General features: G+C 49.4%; 1 protein-coding gene across 3 annotated transcripts in view; it reads left to right on the top strand.

Annotated features, from left to right (window-relative positions):
- Positions 1–213: 213 nt before the first annotated feature.
- Positions 214–18,054, top strand: part of plpp3 (phospholipid phosphatase 3) — a 30,987-nt gene continuing 13,146 nt past the window's right edge. The window contains exons 1-4 of one of the 3 annotated variants that reach the window (XM_081718542.1): positions 214–841; positions 15,823–15,980; positions 17,551–17,831; positions 17,990–18,047. In XM_081718542.1, the coding sequence (XP_081574668.1) occupies positions 703–841; positions 15,823–15,980; positions 17,551–17,831; positions 17,990–18,047 (636 nt within the window). In that variant the 5' untranslated portion in view covers positions 214–702. Of the gene's footprint in view, positions 842–15,286; positions 15,442–15,822; positions 15,981–17,550; positions 17,832–17,989; positions 18,048–18,054 lie in introns of all 3 variants that reach the window. The other 2 variants (XM_027029495.3, XM_027029494.3) reach the window with 2 other exon arrangements.

The following is an 18,054-nucleotide window of genomic DNA, read 5'->3' as shown; positions in this document are numbered from 1 at the left end:
TTGGTGTGTTGCTGTTAACAACAACAACAACAACGACAACACCTGTTGTTTTCCACCAAAGTTTATGTTTCCCACTGTGTTGCAGTGGCTATTTGTAAGTGTTGTTTTCTGTGTAGCGTTTATACGCACTTCTACACGAAGCATCTGCCCGCCACCCGCCGCTTGGAGACGTACGCGGGCGCGCAGGTAATGAGCAGCGAGCGCGTGGAGGAAGGGGCAGAGCCTCATCTGTTCGGCCGCTTTGCGCCGAGGAGGAGTAGGAGGAGGAGGAGACGAAAAAGGATTCTTAAAACTTGAGCTGAGGCTGCAGCACTTTTAAAAACGCCGTTCCCTCTCCGAGACCTCCGACGCGACTTAACTGGATCAGGCTTCCATTCACTGAAAGAGCGCGCGGGGATTGTCTTTATTTTGTAAACGACGCGCCAGACCGCGTGGTGATTATTTAGTTGTTGTTTTTTTTAATATTCATAGCCATACGAGAACGAATGTCCTGAGCACGCATCGGGGTTGCGTTTCACGACTGTTCGGGACTTCTCTCCAAGCAGGCTGCTTCAGCATCTCATCTCCCGTAGACTCGTTGACACGTCCTTACAGACGAGATCTTTTTTTGTGTGTGGGGACGAGTGTATTCACAGTAGGGCTGTCTCCAGTTACCGAGGTGGTGTGGACTGACATTTTAAAGAGAAGAAGACGAGTTCTCAGATGCAAAAGTACATGTATGAGAAGGCAATGGCACCAGAAACTAGAAACGGCGGAACGTCAACGTTAAATAACAACACTGGCATCGGCAGCAAGAAGAGGAAACTTTTAATAGCTCTAGATATCTTCTGCCTTTTCCTGGGTGAGTGTTCTAGTGAACCGCACACGTATCGGTGTAGAAGACTGGCTGATGCCGTGCATGACAGACTTTCAGTGTTTGATACACACTATACGACAGACTATCATGCAGTCGAATGCATGCGTCCAAAAAGACAGCTCTCGATAACCCAAAAGGTTTAGATATCGGCGTATTGTCTTGTGTCGCTCCGACCTCTGTATACAAGGTAAATAAGGATATTCAAACATCAAACACATAGCATAACATCTTCACGCAGAACGCAACTCCTACTCTGATGGCTCACACATTTAACGCTCGACACTCGTGTGGTGTGTTTTGCGTCGTTATCTCATTAAACAGAAGTGAGTACCGTTAAACGCTTTTATCGCAGAGAATAGGGTTGATACAGATGGCACCGCTATTGCACACAATTTATTTTAATATGGAACTGAGCAAACTGAACGACCGCTCATCAATACACTGAGTAATTACTCGATTGCAAGCCCCTTTTCGGGTTCGCTTACAACTTTTCCATGGAAAACTTCACAGCTGACAACTTTTTAAAGTGGCATCAGTACGTGCTTATTATGGTTAGCAGTCACTCACCATTCAAATAACTTTTTACAGAGTCGCTGTGTGAACGTGCGAGTCTAACAGACCATCTGAAGTTTTGTCACGCGTCTTGCAGGACCCGATTAGTCTTTTTAAAAAAGACTTTGTTTAATTGTCCCACATGCATGGGGTGGTTTGTTTTCAACGTGAAATGCCCGCATGTCTGTTGTTTGTCAATAAGATTAAGACAAACACCCATGCAGTTCAAAGCCACTGCAAGTGAGACTTCGAATGCAAGTCCAAATAATTTTCCAGCGCGACCGAGATGTGTTTTTCGTGTAAAGTGACGGGTTTTTTTTTTTAAAGAAAAGAAAAGAAAATTAGACCCATGCGTGCTTGACACGTTCTATTATACAGAAGTCGTGCACGCGTCCTTTTGCACAGTGTTCACGGAGAGGTTCGCCCGCTATTGTTCGCGCGCCTGGGTGCCTTGACAATGCCGCGCGCTTCCCAACTCGTCAGCCGTCGCTGATCCTTGATGAGAATATAGCGCCGCGCTATACACTCCACCAGCGCGTCTTCGCCAGCTGGCACATCTATATTCAGGGCATCATATCAGCTTTCTCTCGGAGCGGAGAGGCAGGTGGAGTGCCCCTCGCCCCGCGATGTCTTTGTTCATGGGAATGTGGAGAATCGCTTAAATGTGGTTTCAGAGAGGCTGGCAGGGGTCTGTAAAGTGGCGCTGGTGTTTCAAGAGGGGAGCGCGCTGGGAACTGCCCCGCACCGTGCACGGGGATGGGAGAACGAGTGAAAGAAGGAAGAGTCTTCGCCAGCAGTTTTCCATGAACCAAGACCATGGGCAACATTTTACACACCGGGCACGTAAAAACTCTTCCTGCTTTTCGTTAACCAACAATCGCGGACGTGTAGTTTGCAGGGCTTGTTTTCATGGCGCTTTCGAACACACCAAAACGCGACTGGCCCTCACGCGTGACCCGTGGGCACACAGAGCGACATAAACTCCGCACGCAGCAAATCTCGCGTCCCTTACACGGAAGAGCTGGCGCTGACGGTGCGCATCAGAAGTGAGGCACAAACAAACATGCTCTTTGTGATGCTAAAGACGGGACGACCGCCCTGCTTTATGTTGTGTGCGTGTGTGTGTGTGTGTGTGTGTGTCGGGGCGGCGGGGGGGGGGGGGGGGGGGTGAAAGGAGGGGACTCATTTAGATGGGTTTTTTGGGTGTGGGCTGCAAGGTTGTGGGCCACTTGAATAATGTCTGAATGGGCTTTGTTCAATCTGAGGCTATGGGAACAGCCAATGCTGTGACTGGGTGCCTTGGCTTCCATCTGCCGCATGAATGTCCTGCCATGATGCCTCCCCCTGCTCACGTTCTCTCCCTCTCCCTAGTTTGTCACGAGGGCCTCATCTTTCTCATGGAAAGCGCTTTCCTGTGTTACGGCACCCGGGCTCCCTTTGCTTTCTGCACAGCAGTGTGCATGGCCCTGTCCCCTCAGAGCAGGGTGAGTGGCCGCCCCCCAGATGGGCTCCTATCCCAGGAGCCTCGCCTCCCGTTGAGATCCCATCAGATCAGAGAGAGTGGAGCGTTGGCCCAGCTCATTAGCATACAGTAATGCATTAAAGCAGAGGAGGTGTGGCCTTGGAGTTCCCAGCCCACACCCTGCCCCCCACCCCAGGGGGAGGATAGCGCAGCTCCCGGGTCAGCTTTGCACCTCACCGGCATTCGAACTTGAGGCTACACGGTGACACCCCTGTGCGCTTCCCATCCCACGGTCTCCGCCACGTCTTGTTGTTTACGGCACATGCGTATCGGCAGCTCTCTGCCGCCGGCTTCGCCGTGCTCCGCGTTCTTCCTTTAGGTGCACCACGGAGCCGGGCGGAGGTTCGAGGCCGTGCCGACGCGCGGGAATGCCAGCCTCGTGCCCGCCTCGCCCGGTAATAGCGAGAAGCAGGAGCGAGAAGCGGCACGCGGCTGCCTGCCTCCGCTGCTGTGGAGCACGTGGCGTCTTGTTTTGCTTTCAGGAGCCATCAGGGTCACAGCGAGGTGAGCGGCTTGGGTGTCTCAGCTCGCATCCTTTATGACTCCTCTCTTGTCTGTGGCGTTCCAGCAGGGACAGGGCCGTAGCGTGCGGGGGGGGGAAAGGCTGTGGCAGGACTCGCTCACTTTGGGCCGAGTGCGTTAATCTCCGCCGTGTGGACTTGGCCACGTCTATAAATATTTTGCAGAATTTCTCACATTCCTGGTCCCAGGTCAGCACGGCTCCTGCTCTTGATGTGACAGCTGGTGTAATTTTCACGGTGGGCATATGCAGGGCCAGCACTCAGGAAAGGGTGGGGAGAGGAAAAGGTAGTCTCTCTCTCTCTCTCTCTCTCTCTCTCTCTCTCTCTCTCTCTCTCTCTCTCTCTCTCTGTCTCTTTCCTTTCCTTTCTTCCACTCTTCACCCTAGATGTGGCCAGCTGTGCTGTGAAATGTAATCCCTCTCTTTTTCCAGACCATTTCCTCGCGTGTAAAGTCCCCCTCCCTCCCTCTCTCTCTCTATTTCCCACTCTCTCTCTCCCTCTGTCTCTGTGTATTTCCCACTCTCTCCCTCTCTCTCTCTCTAGCTCATTGACTGGACTGTAATTGCCGGAGACCCTCTGAAGTTGCTGGGCGGGGTTCAGGAAAGCCCCCACCTTTGCTGAGATCTTGTTGGGGTGTTCAGTGATGGGGTCCTCCTGTGCTTACGCTGTTCTTACCCTCCACCGGGGCAGGTTTTGGCCCATGCCCTTCCTGCTTTGCTCCTCAGCAACTGGCTGTCGCGTACGTGTTTAACTAGAAATCCGTCTTTGTTCTGAACGAGGCCCAGGGAAGGTTCCCTCCGATCTCGGTCCAGCGGACCATGCAGAGAGTAGCTGCACTCGGTCACACTGTGTCATTTCAGAATATCTGTCGTATATCCAGCACAGTTCCCAGGATCGCCGAGGTGTTTACAGACTAAGCCGAATGTTTTTAAACAAGTCCGGCTTAGCATTCTGAGGGCTGGCATTACCCCAGCGGCAGAGAGAGGCCCAGCACCACTCCCGTTCCCGGGGCGACAGCCTGGGATTGTGGTGAGCAGGGCCGGATGAGCACCCTCCCGGTCAGTGCAACAGAGCTTCCGTCGGGGCACGACCCTGAACGCAACGCGATGAACCTTTCGGCTAGCTCCGAGAGCGTGGCCGTGGCGTGCGGTGATGTTTAATGAGGGTATGGCGGTCTTCGTGTCGGTCGTCAGCCGTGCTGGTGCTGTAGAGCATGGCTGTGTTTTCTGCAAACCGGGGGGTGTTCACGGAGAGACGCGAGTGTGGGATGGGACCGTAGCATAGAGATATGGCAGAGTACAACGTGCTAGACAAATGCAGTGTGTATGTTGAGTACAGGCTGAGAAAGACACATAAGGCCTATGCATTTTGCTGTGTGTGTGTGTGTGTGTTTTTATGCCTCTGTATGGGTGAACATGTGTTATTTTGTGTGTTTCAGGTTATGGCTGAGAGTGTGTATCGTAGTGTGTGTGCGTGTGTGTGTCTATCTGTGTGTCCTTGTGGCTGGTCTCTGAGGCTACTGGCCATGTGGTTTAAGTATATGGCCCCAGGGTTTATGTGCTAAGTAGCAATTAGACAGGCACACATGGGGGTGTGTGTGTGTGTGTGTTTTAGTGAGGACCGATGTTATCAAATCTTGTACAAGACTTCAGGGGAGCAGTGCACTGATAACATACCACTCTCTTTTGTTAAATACTGTATTTCATCTGTGGTTTATCAGCTGACGGTTAACTACACGTGCTGGCTGCTCGTTCACTGCCCTTTATCTGGACTCCAGGACAATAGAAGGTCCGCATCATAAGTGCAAGCACAACTGGACATACTGGAGCCCCTGCTGCCTACGGGGGCCACACAGGTCATTTAGTTATTTACGCTTACTCTAATTGGAGTTTATTTCCTCTCGCCCGCTGCTGTGACGTCCTACAAGCCATTGTTTGAATGAAGAGGGCTGGGGTTGGGGGGACTCCCTGGTCAGTCAGAGAGCCTGTCTCTGAGTCCCACCCCTGCTGAACCTGCAGAAACTTGTGCAGAACAACCTGGCTCAGTGTCCCTACTCTACCGAGCTGGGTTCCATGGTGTTTTCAGGAATGTGATTTTGTGGTGTCCTCTGTGTGAGTGTGCGCGCGTGTGCACGTGCGGCACATGCACTTGTGAGCACATGCCCTGGAATGAGATTTCTGGAATCTTGTGTGGGCATCTGTTAAACAAACCGCATCTATATGCAAAAGGCCAAGGATGGGTGTCAGCCCCACCCCCTCGCTCTCCCCGGGTGATATGGGTTAAGGTCTGAGTGTTCTGCATTCCTGCGTTTGTTCTGCTCCAGAGTCCAGTCACCTCAGGGTCACTTACTCCGTGCTTCTACTGAGCTCCGCTGTTCGGAGTTGCGGATTTCAGAGAGGAGGCAACGCATGCTTATTTAACGCTTTGACAAGCGCTTATGTTTTGATAGACGTTCGAGAATTCCATTCGGTTAGAAGTATACTGATCGAGTGTGTTGTTTTGCTAGGAAATATGAATTGGCAGTTTTTATGCAAAGTGAGAGGGAGAGAGAGAGAGAGAATGAGAGAGGGAGAGAGAGAGAGAGAGAGAAATGAAGTAGCAATTTATCATGCAAAGAAGGAGTGAGAGAGAGGGTGAGAGAGAGGGTGAGAGAAAGAAAGAGAGCTTGTGTGAGAGTGAGAGGAAGAGAGGCCATGAGATAGAGGGTGAGAGAGAGACAGCGCGTCACTTCTCGACCCTCATAATCAACAGGACTGCTTTGCAGAGCAGCGGGCATCTGGGCTTGACCACAAAAAGGAAGTGGAAAAAACTCCGGACGTTCAGGAACTCTGGGGACTGTCCACCCATCCTCACTCAGACATGTCCTGTTCATGGCATATATTGCAGTGAAGTACACAGCGTTTCCAGAAAAAGGCTGGACAGTGGTCCTTCATCAGCTGGGCTAGCAAAGTTCTTCTGAAGTTCGAGGAGGTGGAACGGATTTATATAAGAAAAACATGTTTACATAAACACTTCAGAATCCTCCAGGCTGACGCAAAGACTGTGTCTCTTTTTAAGGTTGGACCACTAGTCAGAGACAGACAAGACAAACATATGAAACGCCAAGTGTGAGATAAAAGACCGTAGAGATAACTGTGGTTCTGCATTTATTAACGCAGACGCTTCAATAACGAGCACAAAAGGATCAAAACTCATCACCCATTTCTTATCATGCATCACTGCAAGAGTTGTCTAAAGGATTACCTGTAAAGGACAGAACCAGCTTCACACTGGAGTAGCCGAGAGAAGGCTCGCTCTTCAGTGTGTGAAATATTTTGGACCATTGAAAGTGAGGATTTGCCATTTCCAGCAGTAAAGCATCTTAATGCACACACACACACACACACGCACGCACACACACACACACACACACACACACACACACACACACACACACACACACACACACACACACACACACATCAGTTAGCATGTTTATTGGCCTCTTGCCACCAAATCTGAATGTGATTGTGTTAAGCCATTATGCAGACACTAAGGTCCCATGACAGTGCAGCATGAGGGTTTTGGTAACAGCAGAGAGTGTGAGTGTGGTGTCAGCAGGCAGCTCAGGTAGAGAGAGGGAAAATAAGAATGTGTTACACAATAACGCTAAACCTAGCCCTACCCAAACATATGCGACATTGCTTCTCAGATGTACCTGTGACACACGCAGGCACACAGTCTCTCAGTCACACACTCTCACACACACACACACACACACACACACACACACACACTCTCACTCACACACACACACACACACACACACACACACACACACATACACACACACACACACACACACACACACACACACACACACACACACACTCTCACTCACACACACACACACACACACACACACACACTCTCACTCACACACACACACACACACACACACACACACACACACACACACACACTCTCACTCACACACACACAAATACACGCACACACACACACACACACACACACACACTCTCACTCACACACACACAAACACACGCACGCGCACACGCACGCACACAAATACCCCAAACCAGGCCTAAATGCAGCTCTAGTAGTCTGGTTAACATGACTATAGATTGCTATGTTTAGTCATGGTTCCAGTTTCACATCCTCAGTGAACACTGGTGCTTGGAGCTCCAGGGCTGGGTGGGAGAAGGAACCCACAGAGCTGGCTCAGAGGGTGTCTACAGTGACCCGGGTTAACCCCTGCGTGCGTTAAAACGCCAGCTTACGAAGGAGAACTGGAGAAAAAGCACAGAGCATGAGGATGAAAAAGAGACGGTCTTGAATCTGACACACGACCTCGGACACAGCTGCCAGCAGTCCAGGGCTTTTTATTGTAACCTCTACACGCTTTCGAAACAGACACCTCTACGTGCCTCCGTTCTCCGCCAAATTAGCGGGATATACAATGAGGGAATAAGGATCGGGTCCAGACGCAGGCTATTACCCGGCCCCTCCCCCTTCCCCCGTCCGCCCAATCCCCGGTTCCCTCCCACAGTTGACCACACCCCTGTCTGTTAAGTGGACTTAGGCTTTTGCCTGCATTAAGCGTACTTTTAAGAGTCTCCCAACTTTTATTTTGACACGAAATGGCCATGCACTCCAAGGCTTTGGTAAACTGTGAGCCTCTTTATTTTCTTTACAGAAACCACAGTAAATGGTATTTAAGCACACCCACGTCCCCTCTTATGTAAACAGACCTCGCTGTTGTAAGCACTGTACGTAGTGGGTGGGAGAGGGCTCAGAAAGGTGAAATAACAGACCGACCTGGACACGCCGAAGACAGGCTCTCCACTGTGAACGGCCCTGAGTGGGCATTCTCCGAGCTCCGCCCCAGGCACTGCGTCGTAAATACAGACAGTGTGATGTCACGCATCGAGGTGCCACATCCGTGTAAGAGCAGCTTAAGAGGGCCCTGACGGCACCGCCCACTGGGACACCTGCTGGGACACGCACACACCTGTCCAGCCGAGCTTTGGCCACTGCAAACCTGGCCGGCCGGCACGCCCCAGAAAGGAGAAAAGGAGGATTGGTCCTGTGTGTTTGTGTGTGTGTGTGTGTGTGTGTATGTGTGTGCGTGTGTGCGTGTGTGTGTATGTGTGTGCGTGTGTACGTGCGTGCGTGTGCGTGCGTGTGTGTGTGTGTGTGTGTGTGTGTGTGTGCGTGTGTGTGTGTGTCTATCTGTGTGTGTGTGCGTGTGTGCCTGTGTGTGTGTGTACGTGCGTGCGTGTATTAAAGTCAGGGGGATCACTTACTATCCTCACACATTTGTGCAGGCACAGATCGTTCATTGCTGATCTATTACTGTAACACCAGCAAGGCAGAAAACAGATCTGCAGCAGGAACTCACAGCACTGCAATGCTTTGCTGTTCACTGACCCATATTGTGTTTGAATCAGACTGTGCGATTAAAGGGTCAGTATGTAGTTCTGATATACTGGATGTGATTAAAGGATCAGTATGTAGTTCTGATATACTGGATGCAACCCTGTCTTTTCTCATTAGTAATAGTGTCAGTATGGCAGTAAGTCATATCCCCTTGAGCTTCTTTTCTTAGGTGTTGGTTTCAGAGTTCACTTCCTGGGAAATGCTATATCCCGCCATGTATTTGTGTGTGTGCATATATTTGTGCATGTGTGTGTGTGTTTATGTGTGGGTCAGTGCCCTTGTACCAGTGGGGAGGCTAGGGAGAGGATGCTCACAGAGTACCATGTAGGCCACACATTTCAGAGGTCACAACCATAGGACAGAGGTCAGCTCGAGCATTCGGCCAAAAGCCGATGTGTGTGTGTGTGTGTGCGTGTGCGGATGTCTGTGGGTGGGTATGTGTGTGGGTGGGTGTGTGTTGCCACTCCAGTCTGAAATGCACCTCTGACTTCTGAGGCATCTGACCCATGTGATCTAATACCGGTGAGTAAGTGCAGCACTGTATTAATAACACAAGCTAACACATACACACATGCGTCCAAACATACAGCCCCTAACCCCAAGCCTTCGCAGCACGTTAGACAGGGTGTAAAGCGTTCTCTCTCTCCCTCTCTCTCTCCCTCTCTCTCTCTACCTCTCCTTCTCTCTCTCTCTCTCTCTCTCTCTCGCTCTCTCTCTCTCTCTCCCTCTCTCCATCCACTCCCCGCCCTCGGTAATTAATGAACTCTTCCTCCAGAGTTTCCCTTGTTCCCAGAAGTCTCTCTCATTGTGTGGCTTCCATTGTTCCTCCACAGGGCCTTTCCCACAGGGACTCTGTGCGCTCACCCGGGGTGTGGGCCCCTCGTTCAGGGGCCTCTGCTTACAGCCATCGCTGATGATAAAACATTAGATCCCAAACACCAAATTCAACATGATCCCTTGTTATTTTAAAAACTCCTGACCCCACAAGGCTGGCTTATTAAACTAAAACACCTTGCAATATGGTAATATGGACTGTCAGTTATGCATTTGAAGTTAAATGTACCCATCGCTTTCCTAGAATATCAGGAATGACTAAAAAGGGCCTATAATGGAATGAGCTGACGAAATGTAATAGTTTGACACATTTCCTTTCTTCAGTCAGGGTCTTGCTCACGCAGTTGCTATAGCAGGGACAGGCGTCAGAGGAAGTAGCTGGGACAAACTTACCCATATCAGGTTGTGTGTGGGCGGTGTTTGCCCCTCGAGCAGAAGAGGCGTGCGCATCAGGCGTACGAGTGCCAGTCAGCGGATCATTCTTGCCTCCACCAGTGCAGACTAGCTGGAATGTTGCAGACGCACAGCCCTTTAAATGGAGGGTGTGTCGGCTGACAGGTATTACTGTGTCACTGCCGCAGCTCCACGGGGGTCCGAAGTCTCCCGAACAGCTCTGAGCATTTCGGGAACAGACTTGAACAGTTCCTCGCACTAGCTGCTGATGCAGCGTCTGACCTGACTAAGGCTTTGACCTTTCCTGGATCAGGAGTGAGAGTCCCAGCCAACACACCCCCACGGAACGTTTTTTGTTTTTTTGCAGTGTGATTCATAAAATGAATAGTGTACACGTAACTACTGAGAGTTGTGCTCTGCCCATATCTCACAGATGCAGAGCGCTCACTCTACACACACACACACACACACACACTCTGCCTGCTCTGCGTGAGGAATATTTCCTCATTTCAGACACACTAACTGCTGGAACAGAGTGGGGGGTCATGCCCGGTTTGGCTCAGATAGTCAGCGGGTTTGTTGTGGAACTTCTGTTAACTTCTCTCCTTCGCTTCAGGAGGTCCACAGGTTATTATTTTCCACTTACTGTCAGTCATGTCTGGCACACACAGAGGTCAGCTCTTACACCCTCTTTGACCTCTGCCCTCTCATGATTTGTCTTAATGTGGTCACTGATGGCCTTGTGGGTTTAACAGAACCCCTGACCCAAAAGTGTGTGTGTGTGTGTGTGTATATGTGTGTATGTGTGCACGTGTGTTTTGTTGTCAGAGTGCCCAAGTAAAGGCTGTAGCCTTTGTAATGTTTGCTCCAGCTTTGTGTGTGTGTGTGTGGGTGGGGGTGTTACCACACATATAAGGATTTCTTCAGCACATTTCTTCACGGTGCACCCTTCAACCTTTAACGACCGATCTGCTAGTTAGACATTTGTTTTTAAGGGATAACTGACATTTTTGGCAAAAACATCATGATTTATTAGCATTACATTTAATTAATGTGTTTAGATTTTTTTGAAGTGGAGTGTGTCTATTGAAATTGGGTGTATGGGCCATTTTTACACCTGGGAACTGTCATGCCATATTTGTTTCACGTCAGAGTGTTTTGGCGGTGGTTTTAGCAGGACTGCCCGCTGAATTGTTCATGCATCTTAATCTGATCAAGCCGTGACACAGCCAGAGTTATCCGCAAAGACAGGCAAAAATAATTAATAAACACACACACACACACACACACACACACACACATACACACACACACACACACACACACACACACACATAACCACACATACCAACACACACACCCATACACACACCCATACATACACCCACACCCACACATACACCCCCCCACACACATACACATGCACATGCTTGCCTCTGTATTGTATGTTTAGGCTGGAAATTTGTGAAACTTCCTCATTTGCATCAGGGCATTGGATCTGATAAGGCCAACGCCAGTAAATCTCCAGAGTTCTCTCCCGAGTTCTCCAGCGTTCCCTCTGCTGCTGGTGTAAGCAGTGGCCTTCACACCGTCTTGGAATTCCGTTATGCCTTCTGGGCTTGACATCATGCTGTCGGGAACAACGCAACCCATAATGGTGGCATGCCCTCTCCACTTCAAACGAAAGCGAAAGGGTGGCTGTGTACCCCTATCTGATAAGCAGCAGAAAAATTCCCCTTGTGCGTGTGTGTGTGTGTGTGTGTGTGGCCAACCCGACGCCTCCGAAGTCCTTGCCTACAGTCATTTTTCATGTTTGGCAGCATCATGGTGACTGAATGAACTGTTTATGCCAGGCAAATCTGGCCGCTCCTGGCATATCTGGGAATCTTTCCTCGGCCAGCTCTCTCGTGACACCCATCCCATGACTCGGCTTAGTGGGTTAAAACCAGAACCCTGCCAATCCACGTGTGTCCTCAGATATCATTCCCGATGTGGTCTTTTCTCCCTTTAATGAGATGTGGTGTCGTACCCGTACATAAGGCAAAACACTGTTACTAAAGGGCAGTACACAGCACGAGTAACACTCCGGTTGTAGCACCTCATCCTGGGAATGGGTCTGTAGAAATCAAATGTATTCTTCTTTAATTTACCATGCAGAGCAGTCAGAGAGAGAGAGAGAGAGAGAACGAGTGCTTCCACAGTGGGTGAAGTTGGTCCTCAGACTGTGTCCTGTGATGCACACTGATCGCTGGCAGGAGGCTCTTAGCCCGGCCTGGCCCAGAGGGAGGGCGAAGTGTGGAGAGGAGGCCCACATGCCGACCAACTCTCCTGGCGACGGCGCGTTTGTGTCTGATTATCAGGACAATGCTGGGTTGGCACAGTAAGGCTGGTAGAGCAGTCATATACAGAGAGCCTTTCACCGACACTTCACACACACACACACACACACACACACACACACACACACACACACACACACTCTCTTTTCAGGTCTGTTTAGGTTTTGTGTCCCTCAGCACTCTCCCATGCTGCTGTTGGGCATGTTTGTAAGGCTCAGTGAGGGGTCAGTGCTCTGCACTCTGCTACTGGATTTCCCACATACACCAAAGCCATGACCAACTCTTGCTCTCTCACTCTCTCTCTCTCTCTCTCTCTCTCAAACACACACACAGACACACACACACACACACACATACACGCATGTTCTTGTTCATTTGCATCAGAATTTATCACTGTGTAGAACCTCAGCAGTGTGACGGAAATTTCTGATTTTGATTCATGCTTGAATTCCCTGCCCAACAAACGGATTCCCTGCGGGTTCAAAGAGGACTGGCACAAATGCACACATGCATGCATAGAAATATACATGCTTATCTGTGTGCATCTCTGCAGCCTGTTTCCGTAAAAGAGTCTGAATACCATTAACAGGCTATGTGTGCACGTGTTCAAAGCCCACAGCCCATTCCCATGGACTCGGTCCGGGTCTGAACCGAGTGACCCTAATTCCTGATTCGCCTTGCTCCTGAGAGTGCCTCTGCACCTCAGCTGGTGTTGGATGGCCACTGGTTACCTACCTAGTCACCCCAGGGCCCTGACACCCCTCAAACCCACAGGCTTTATTTACACAGCTGCACGGCAGGGCAGATTGCTTCTGCCACCGTGATGCTCATCCGTGCTAAGGCGCGTGAGGAGTGTGAGAGTCAGGGAGGGTCCGACTCCGGTTTGCGGTAGAATACATACAGTGTACACTCCCTCCACCCGTCGAAATATGTGTTATTCCAGCATCGTGCTTGGGGAAAGGTGGAGCACTGTTTTGGCAATGATGGTGTTGCGCGTGCTTTTGAGACTTTGGATCTGATGAAGAGCGCATAGATTTTTCCTGCCGGAAGAAAAGAAAAAAGTTCCAATCAGGCAATTTTTCAACTATGCTACTTCCAAATGAAAGTTGGCTCTTGTTTGTGTGTGTGTGTGTGTGTGTGTGTGTGTGTGTGTGTGTGTGTGTCTCTGTGTGTGTGTGTGTGTGTGCTGTACAGTTAGGTCAGAAACAGTTGCTTGGCCCTGCCTTTCCTTTCTCTCTTTAGAACTTTCCAGAATGTTTGGGTGGTCAGCGAAAGCTTAGCTTTGTTTTTCTTGCTGTTCACACGTTTTCCAGCCCTTCCAGGCAGTCTTTACATTGATTTGGAAATATGGATTTATTTTCCCTTTTTGGCAGCTGGCTGTTGACAGCTGACGTGTGTTTTGCAGAAGGTGTGACATTTTAACGAGTCGACCATTTTGGGCCCAGGCCCAGACTGGTATTACCCCCCCCCCCACCAACCTCCGAATAACCTGCCAACTTCCCCAGAAAGCTGCTTCCAGCTTGCGCTTATTCATTAGGCTTCTCTGGTGAACCTCAGTGATGTTTGTATGTCTTCGCGGTATCGCCAGCCTGTTTCTGCTTCGTCGGCAGAAGTCTGTCTTGGCATAAGTCAGTTTTTATTCACCCAGAATGAAATGATCCTCCTTCCCCGAGCTTCTCAGGGCTTCAGATCAGACCCTGGCTCAGATCAGACCCAGGCTGAGGTCCAGGCCAGACCCAGTCCCGGGTCCAGACTCAGACCAAAGCCGTGTGCCTGCCTGCTCAGTTAAAAGGCTTGGGGACAGAGATACCTGTCCCATCTATGAATTTTATAAAATCAAAATTCCATGCAGTGATGTGGTGCCATCTGTACCAAATCCAGCCCCCAGAATGTTAATAGCTTTATTGACAGGGCTACTTGTTTTCCTAAAAACACTAGCTTCAAACTCTAACATGACTATACTCAAATCACACTGATGGTGACTCATAGCGAACCATTGTGAAGCGCTAACTCACATCACACTGATGGTGACCTGTTGTGCACCATTGTGAAACTCTAATTCAAATCAAACTTGATCTAACTTGAATGAAGTGGAATTAGGCACGTGAAAAGTTCACTGGGGTTCCTTGAAGCTGCCTCTCAGGTTGGGCTTATCTAAAGGTTTTCCTCTAACTCCATTAAACCGCATTGTCTTCAGCATTAGCGGCGGCTCTAGCACTAACAACCTTTGACTAGTCAAACTCTTTGATGGGAAAGTTACTTCTTCTGTTGTGAGGGGTGTTAAGCGCTAAGATGGAGTAAACATTTACATTTAGCTGACGCTTTTGGCCAAAGTGACTTACAGTTATGATTGAGTACAACATGAGCAATTGAGGGTTAAGGACCTCGCTGAGGGCCCTTAACAGTGGCAGTGGTGGGGCTTGAACCAGCAACCTTCTGATTACTAGTAACCAGGAGGTTGTGCAGTCTACAGCTAAGAGTGAGAGTCCGTATTCTTTAAGGTTTTAGGCATGCAGTACATGTGTTTACATAGTGGATAAGACATGAGTGGATACACTTTACTGACACGTCACACACGAAGGTTCTCTTTTAACGTAATGCCATGAGGTGAGAGTCATTTCTCTTAATGTACTCTCTCACATTCTGAACAAAGTGGGTGATGCAATAAAAGCAAAAGTCTTCATGCAGCTGTGACTGCCACATTCCCACACGCTCAGGTAAGTGTGTGTGTGTGTGTGTGTGTGTGTGTGCGCGTGTCCTAACGTGCCCCGCGCGGCGTTTGTGTGTGTGTGTGTGTGTGTGTGTGTGTTTGTGTGTGCGTTCCGTACAGTCATGTTGCCCTCCATGGTGTTGCACAAGTCCACGGTGCAGCCGTACCAGCGCGGCTTCTACTGCGCGGACGACAGCATCCGCTATGCCTATAAGAAGAGCACTGTGCCCTCCCCCATTCTCATGGCCGTGGGCCTCCTGCTGCCGCTCGCCAGTGTAAGTGCCCCAGCCTGGGGCATCTGCCTGGGGGCATGGGGCCAGGCAAGCTAGGGGGTCTGGATGGGAAGAGTAGGCCGCTGAAAGACAGTTTAGGTTATGTCCCGGGAGGGAGACGTCTTAGCCGCTGCGGATAACACGGGTGAGCGGAGGGAAGCAGAGGACCAGGGTGGCTGGTAGAGGGTTATTCATGTACAGGCCGCTCTTCCATGCCATGTTTTCCCCATGCTCCTGGTGTATCCCATGATCCTCGGCTGCTGTGTGCTGTGCTGTACCGCCATGCACCTGCACGTGTCTTGCTGTGTTTGTCTCCGTGACTGACTTGAAGCCCCCCCCCCTTTCTCTCTCTCTCTCTCTCTCCCTCTCTGTGTCTTGCTATAGCTGGCCTGCCTTTCCTGTTAATTGAGACTAGCACGATTGAGCCGTACCAGCGCGGGTTTTACTGCAGTGACCAGTTCATCCAGTACCCCTATAAGAACGGAGAGACCATAAACGATGCTGTGCTCTGTCTCGCTGGCATCCTTATTGCCATCTTCTCCGTAAGTCCTTCTCTCGTATATCCAGTATGTCATCCATAACCACCTGACCACACACTCCTTTTATCCTCCCAACGAGCCAAACGTAAACGGAGTAAATAAATGAAGGGTCAGATGCAGTGGAAGAGTAGAGTTTCCCATAGAAGCAACCGATAGTCTGGTGATCTGCCCGTGAAGTGCTCGGGCCCGTCTGAGAAGAAGAAACCGAGGATCCAGGGTGATGAAATGAGTTTGTCATTGTCAGGAGCCATTCTTTTACTTGTGGGCTCGCCCGTCTGTCTGCGTGCAGTCTCCTTTACACTGCAATAGCAACTCTATTGTGAATGACCAAAACACTATATTACTTATCTATCTATCTATCTATCTATCTATCTATCTATCTATCTATCTATCTATCTATCTATCTATCTATCTATCTATCTATCTATCTATCTATCTATCTATCTATCTATCTATCTATCTATCTATCTATCTATCTATCTATACACACACACAGTGTTTGGTCATTCACAATAGGACTGTGAAAGTCCTGCAGGTTGTAATTGAGGGCCTCCAACCATGAGAGTGACGCTTCATTCAGGAATCTAGACCGGGACTCCACATGTTCACTGATTTAAAGGGCTCGCTTTGGCAAGGACAACGTCCTGGAATCCAGCGATGTCCAGGATACTGGATACAGGATACAGGATACTGCCACACAGCGAGTAAACCAGCGTAGCTGAGTTTAGGGGACTGTCGCAGTGTGCGAGTGTGTTTGTGAAGGCAAGACAGCAGGTGCTTGTAAGAGTTCACCTCCAAACAAAAGTTTCTCTCTTGGACACTAGAAAGGGATCTTATGAGTAACATGAACATTATTTGTCATAACATCAAACCATTTAACAATCCCAAACAGACATGCTTGATAATATCCCAGACCCTGTGTGTGCGTACTTTACACTGTTGTGTGTGCTTACACACAGCTGTGCATAATTAGTGTCTTCAGTCTCGGTTTGGTTAGGCCTTAGGGAAAGAGTCTCTTCACTGCCACCACAACAGCTTTCCACTAGAGTGTGAGTAAAAGAGAGAGAGAGAGAGAGAGAGAGAGAGAGAGAGAGAGGGAGAGAGAGAGAGAGAGAACATGTAGTCATGTTATGTTTAATGCATCTCTAACAGGTTCACTGTGTCTGTGTGTATCTGTAAGGTCCCATTCAGTCACAGAGCTTGAAGCTCATAAACCCCAGCTGTTACCTTTATTAATCACTATATACTCCATCCCATATAAACACCATCACTAAAATGTCACCATTGACTGGAGAGGTAGGCCTTGCTCATACTCATATCCACATTCCACTCTTTCTCTCTCTCTCTCTCTCTTTCTCACAAGTGTGCTTTCATATCTAAAATGACCTGCATGTAGATCTGACACTCATTGTGCATGACCGAGACCTGATCATTCTGAATTGTATTTGTTTGTTTTTATTTTTGCATCATTTTTTATTGACCAGATTTGCATTCCTGCATGGCGTCAGGTTAATCCCGTTCTGTCATTTCAGTGAATCCCTGACATTTCCCCTGTTGTCCTGTGCGCCTCCAGATTGTCATAATTGAGTGCTATCGGATCCGTTGCCTGCAGCAGGGCTCCCAGTCCTTCATGGGGAGCCCCTACGTCTCCGCCCTCTACCGACAGGTGGGCGTGTTCATTTTCGGCTGCGCCATCAGCCAGTCGTTCACGGACATTGCCAAGGTGTCAGTGGGACGCCTGAGGCCTCACTTTCTGGATGTGTGCAAGCCAGACTATTCACTGATCAACTGCTCTGCCGGCTATATCATCGACTACGTGTGCAACGGAGATGCCAGCAAAGTGCAGGAGGCGAGGTGAGACACACACACACACACACACACACACACACATACACACACACAGACAAACACACCTATTTTCTCTCTCGCATGCTAACACACAAGCTTGTTTGGTGTAATATTAGAGGACATTAAATTCAGAAGATTAAATTCAGATTTTTTTGTCTTTTCAGGAAATCTTTCTTCTCTGGACATGCCTCATTTTCAATGTTCACCATGCTATATCTAGCAGTAAGTA

This window comes from Electrophorus electricus, chromosome 7 (assembly GCF_041902795.1).
Source record: "Electrophorus electricus isolate QZ-2024a chromosome 7, ASM4190279v1, whole genome shotgun sequence".
In the NCBI taxonomy this organism is placed as follows: Eukaryota; Metazoa; Chordata; class Actinopteri; order Gymnotiformes; family Gymnotidae; genus Electrophorus; species Electrophorus electricus.
Note: the sequence above shows the minus strand (reverse complement) of the source record. Positions and strands in the feature narration are given on the sequence as shown.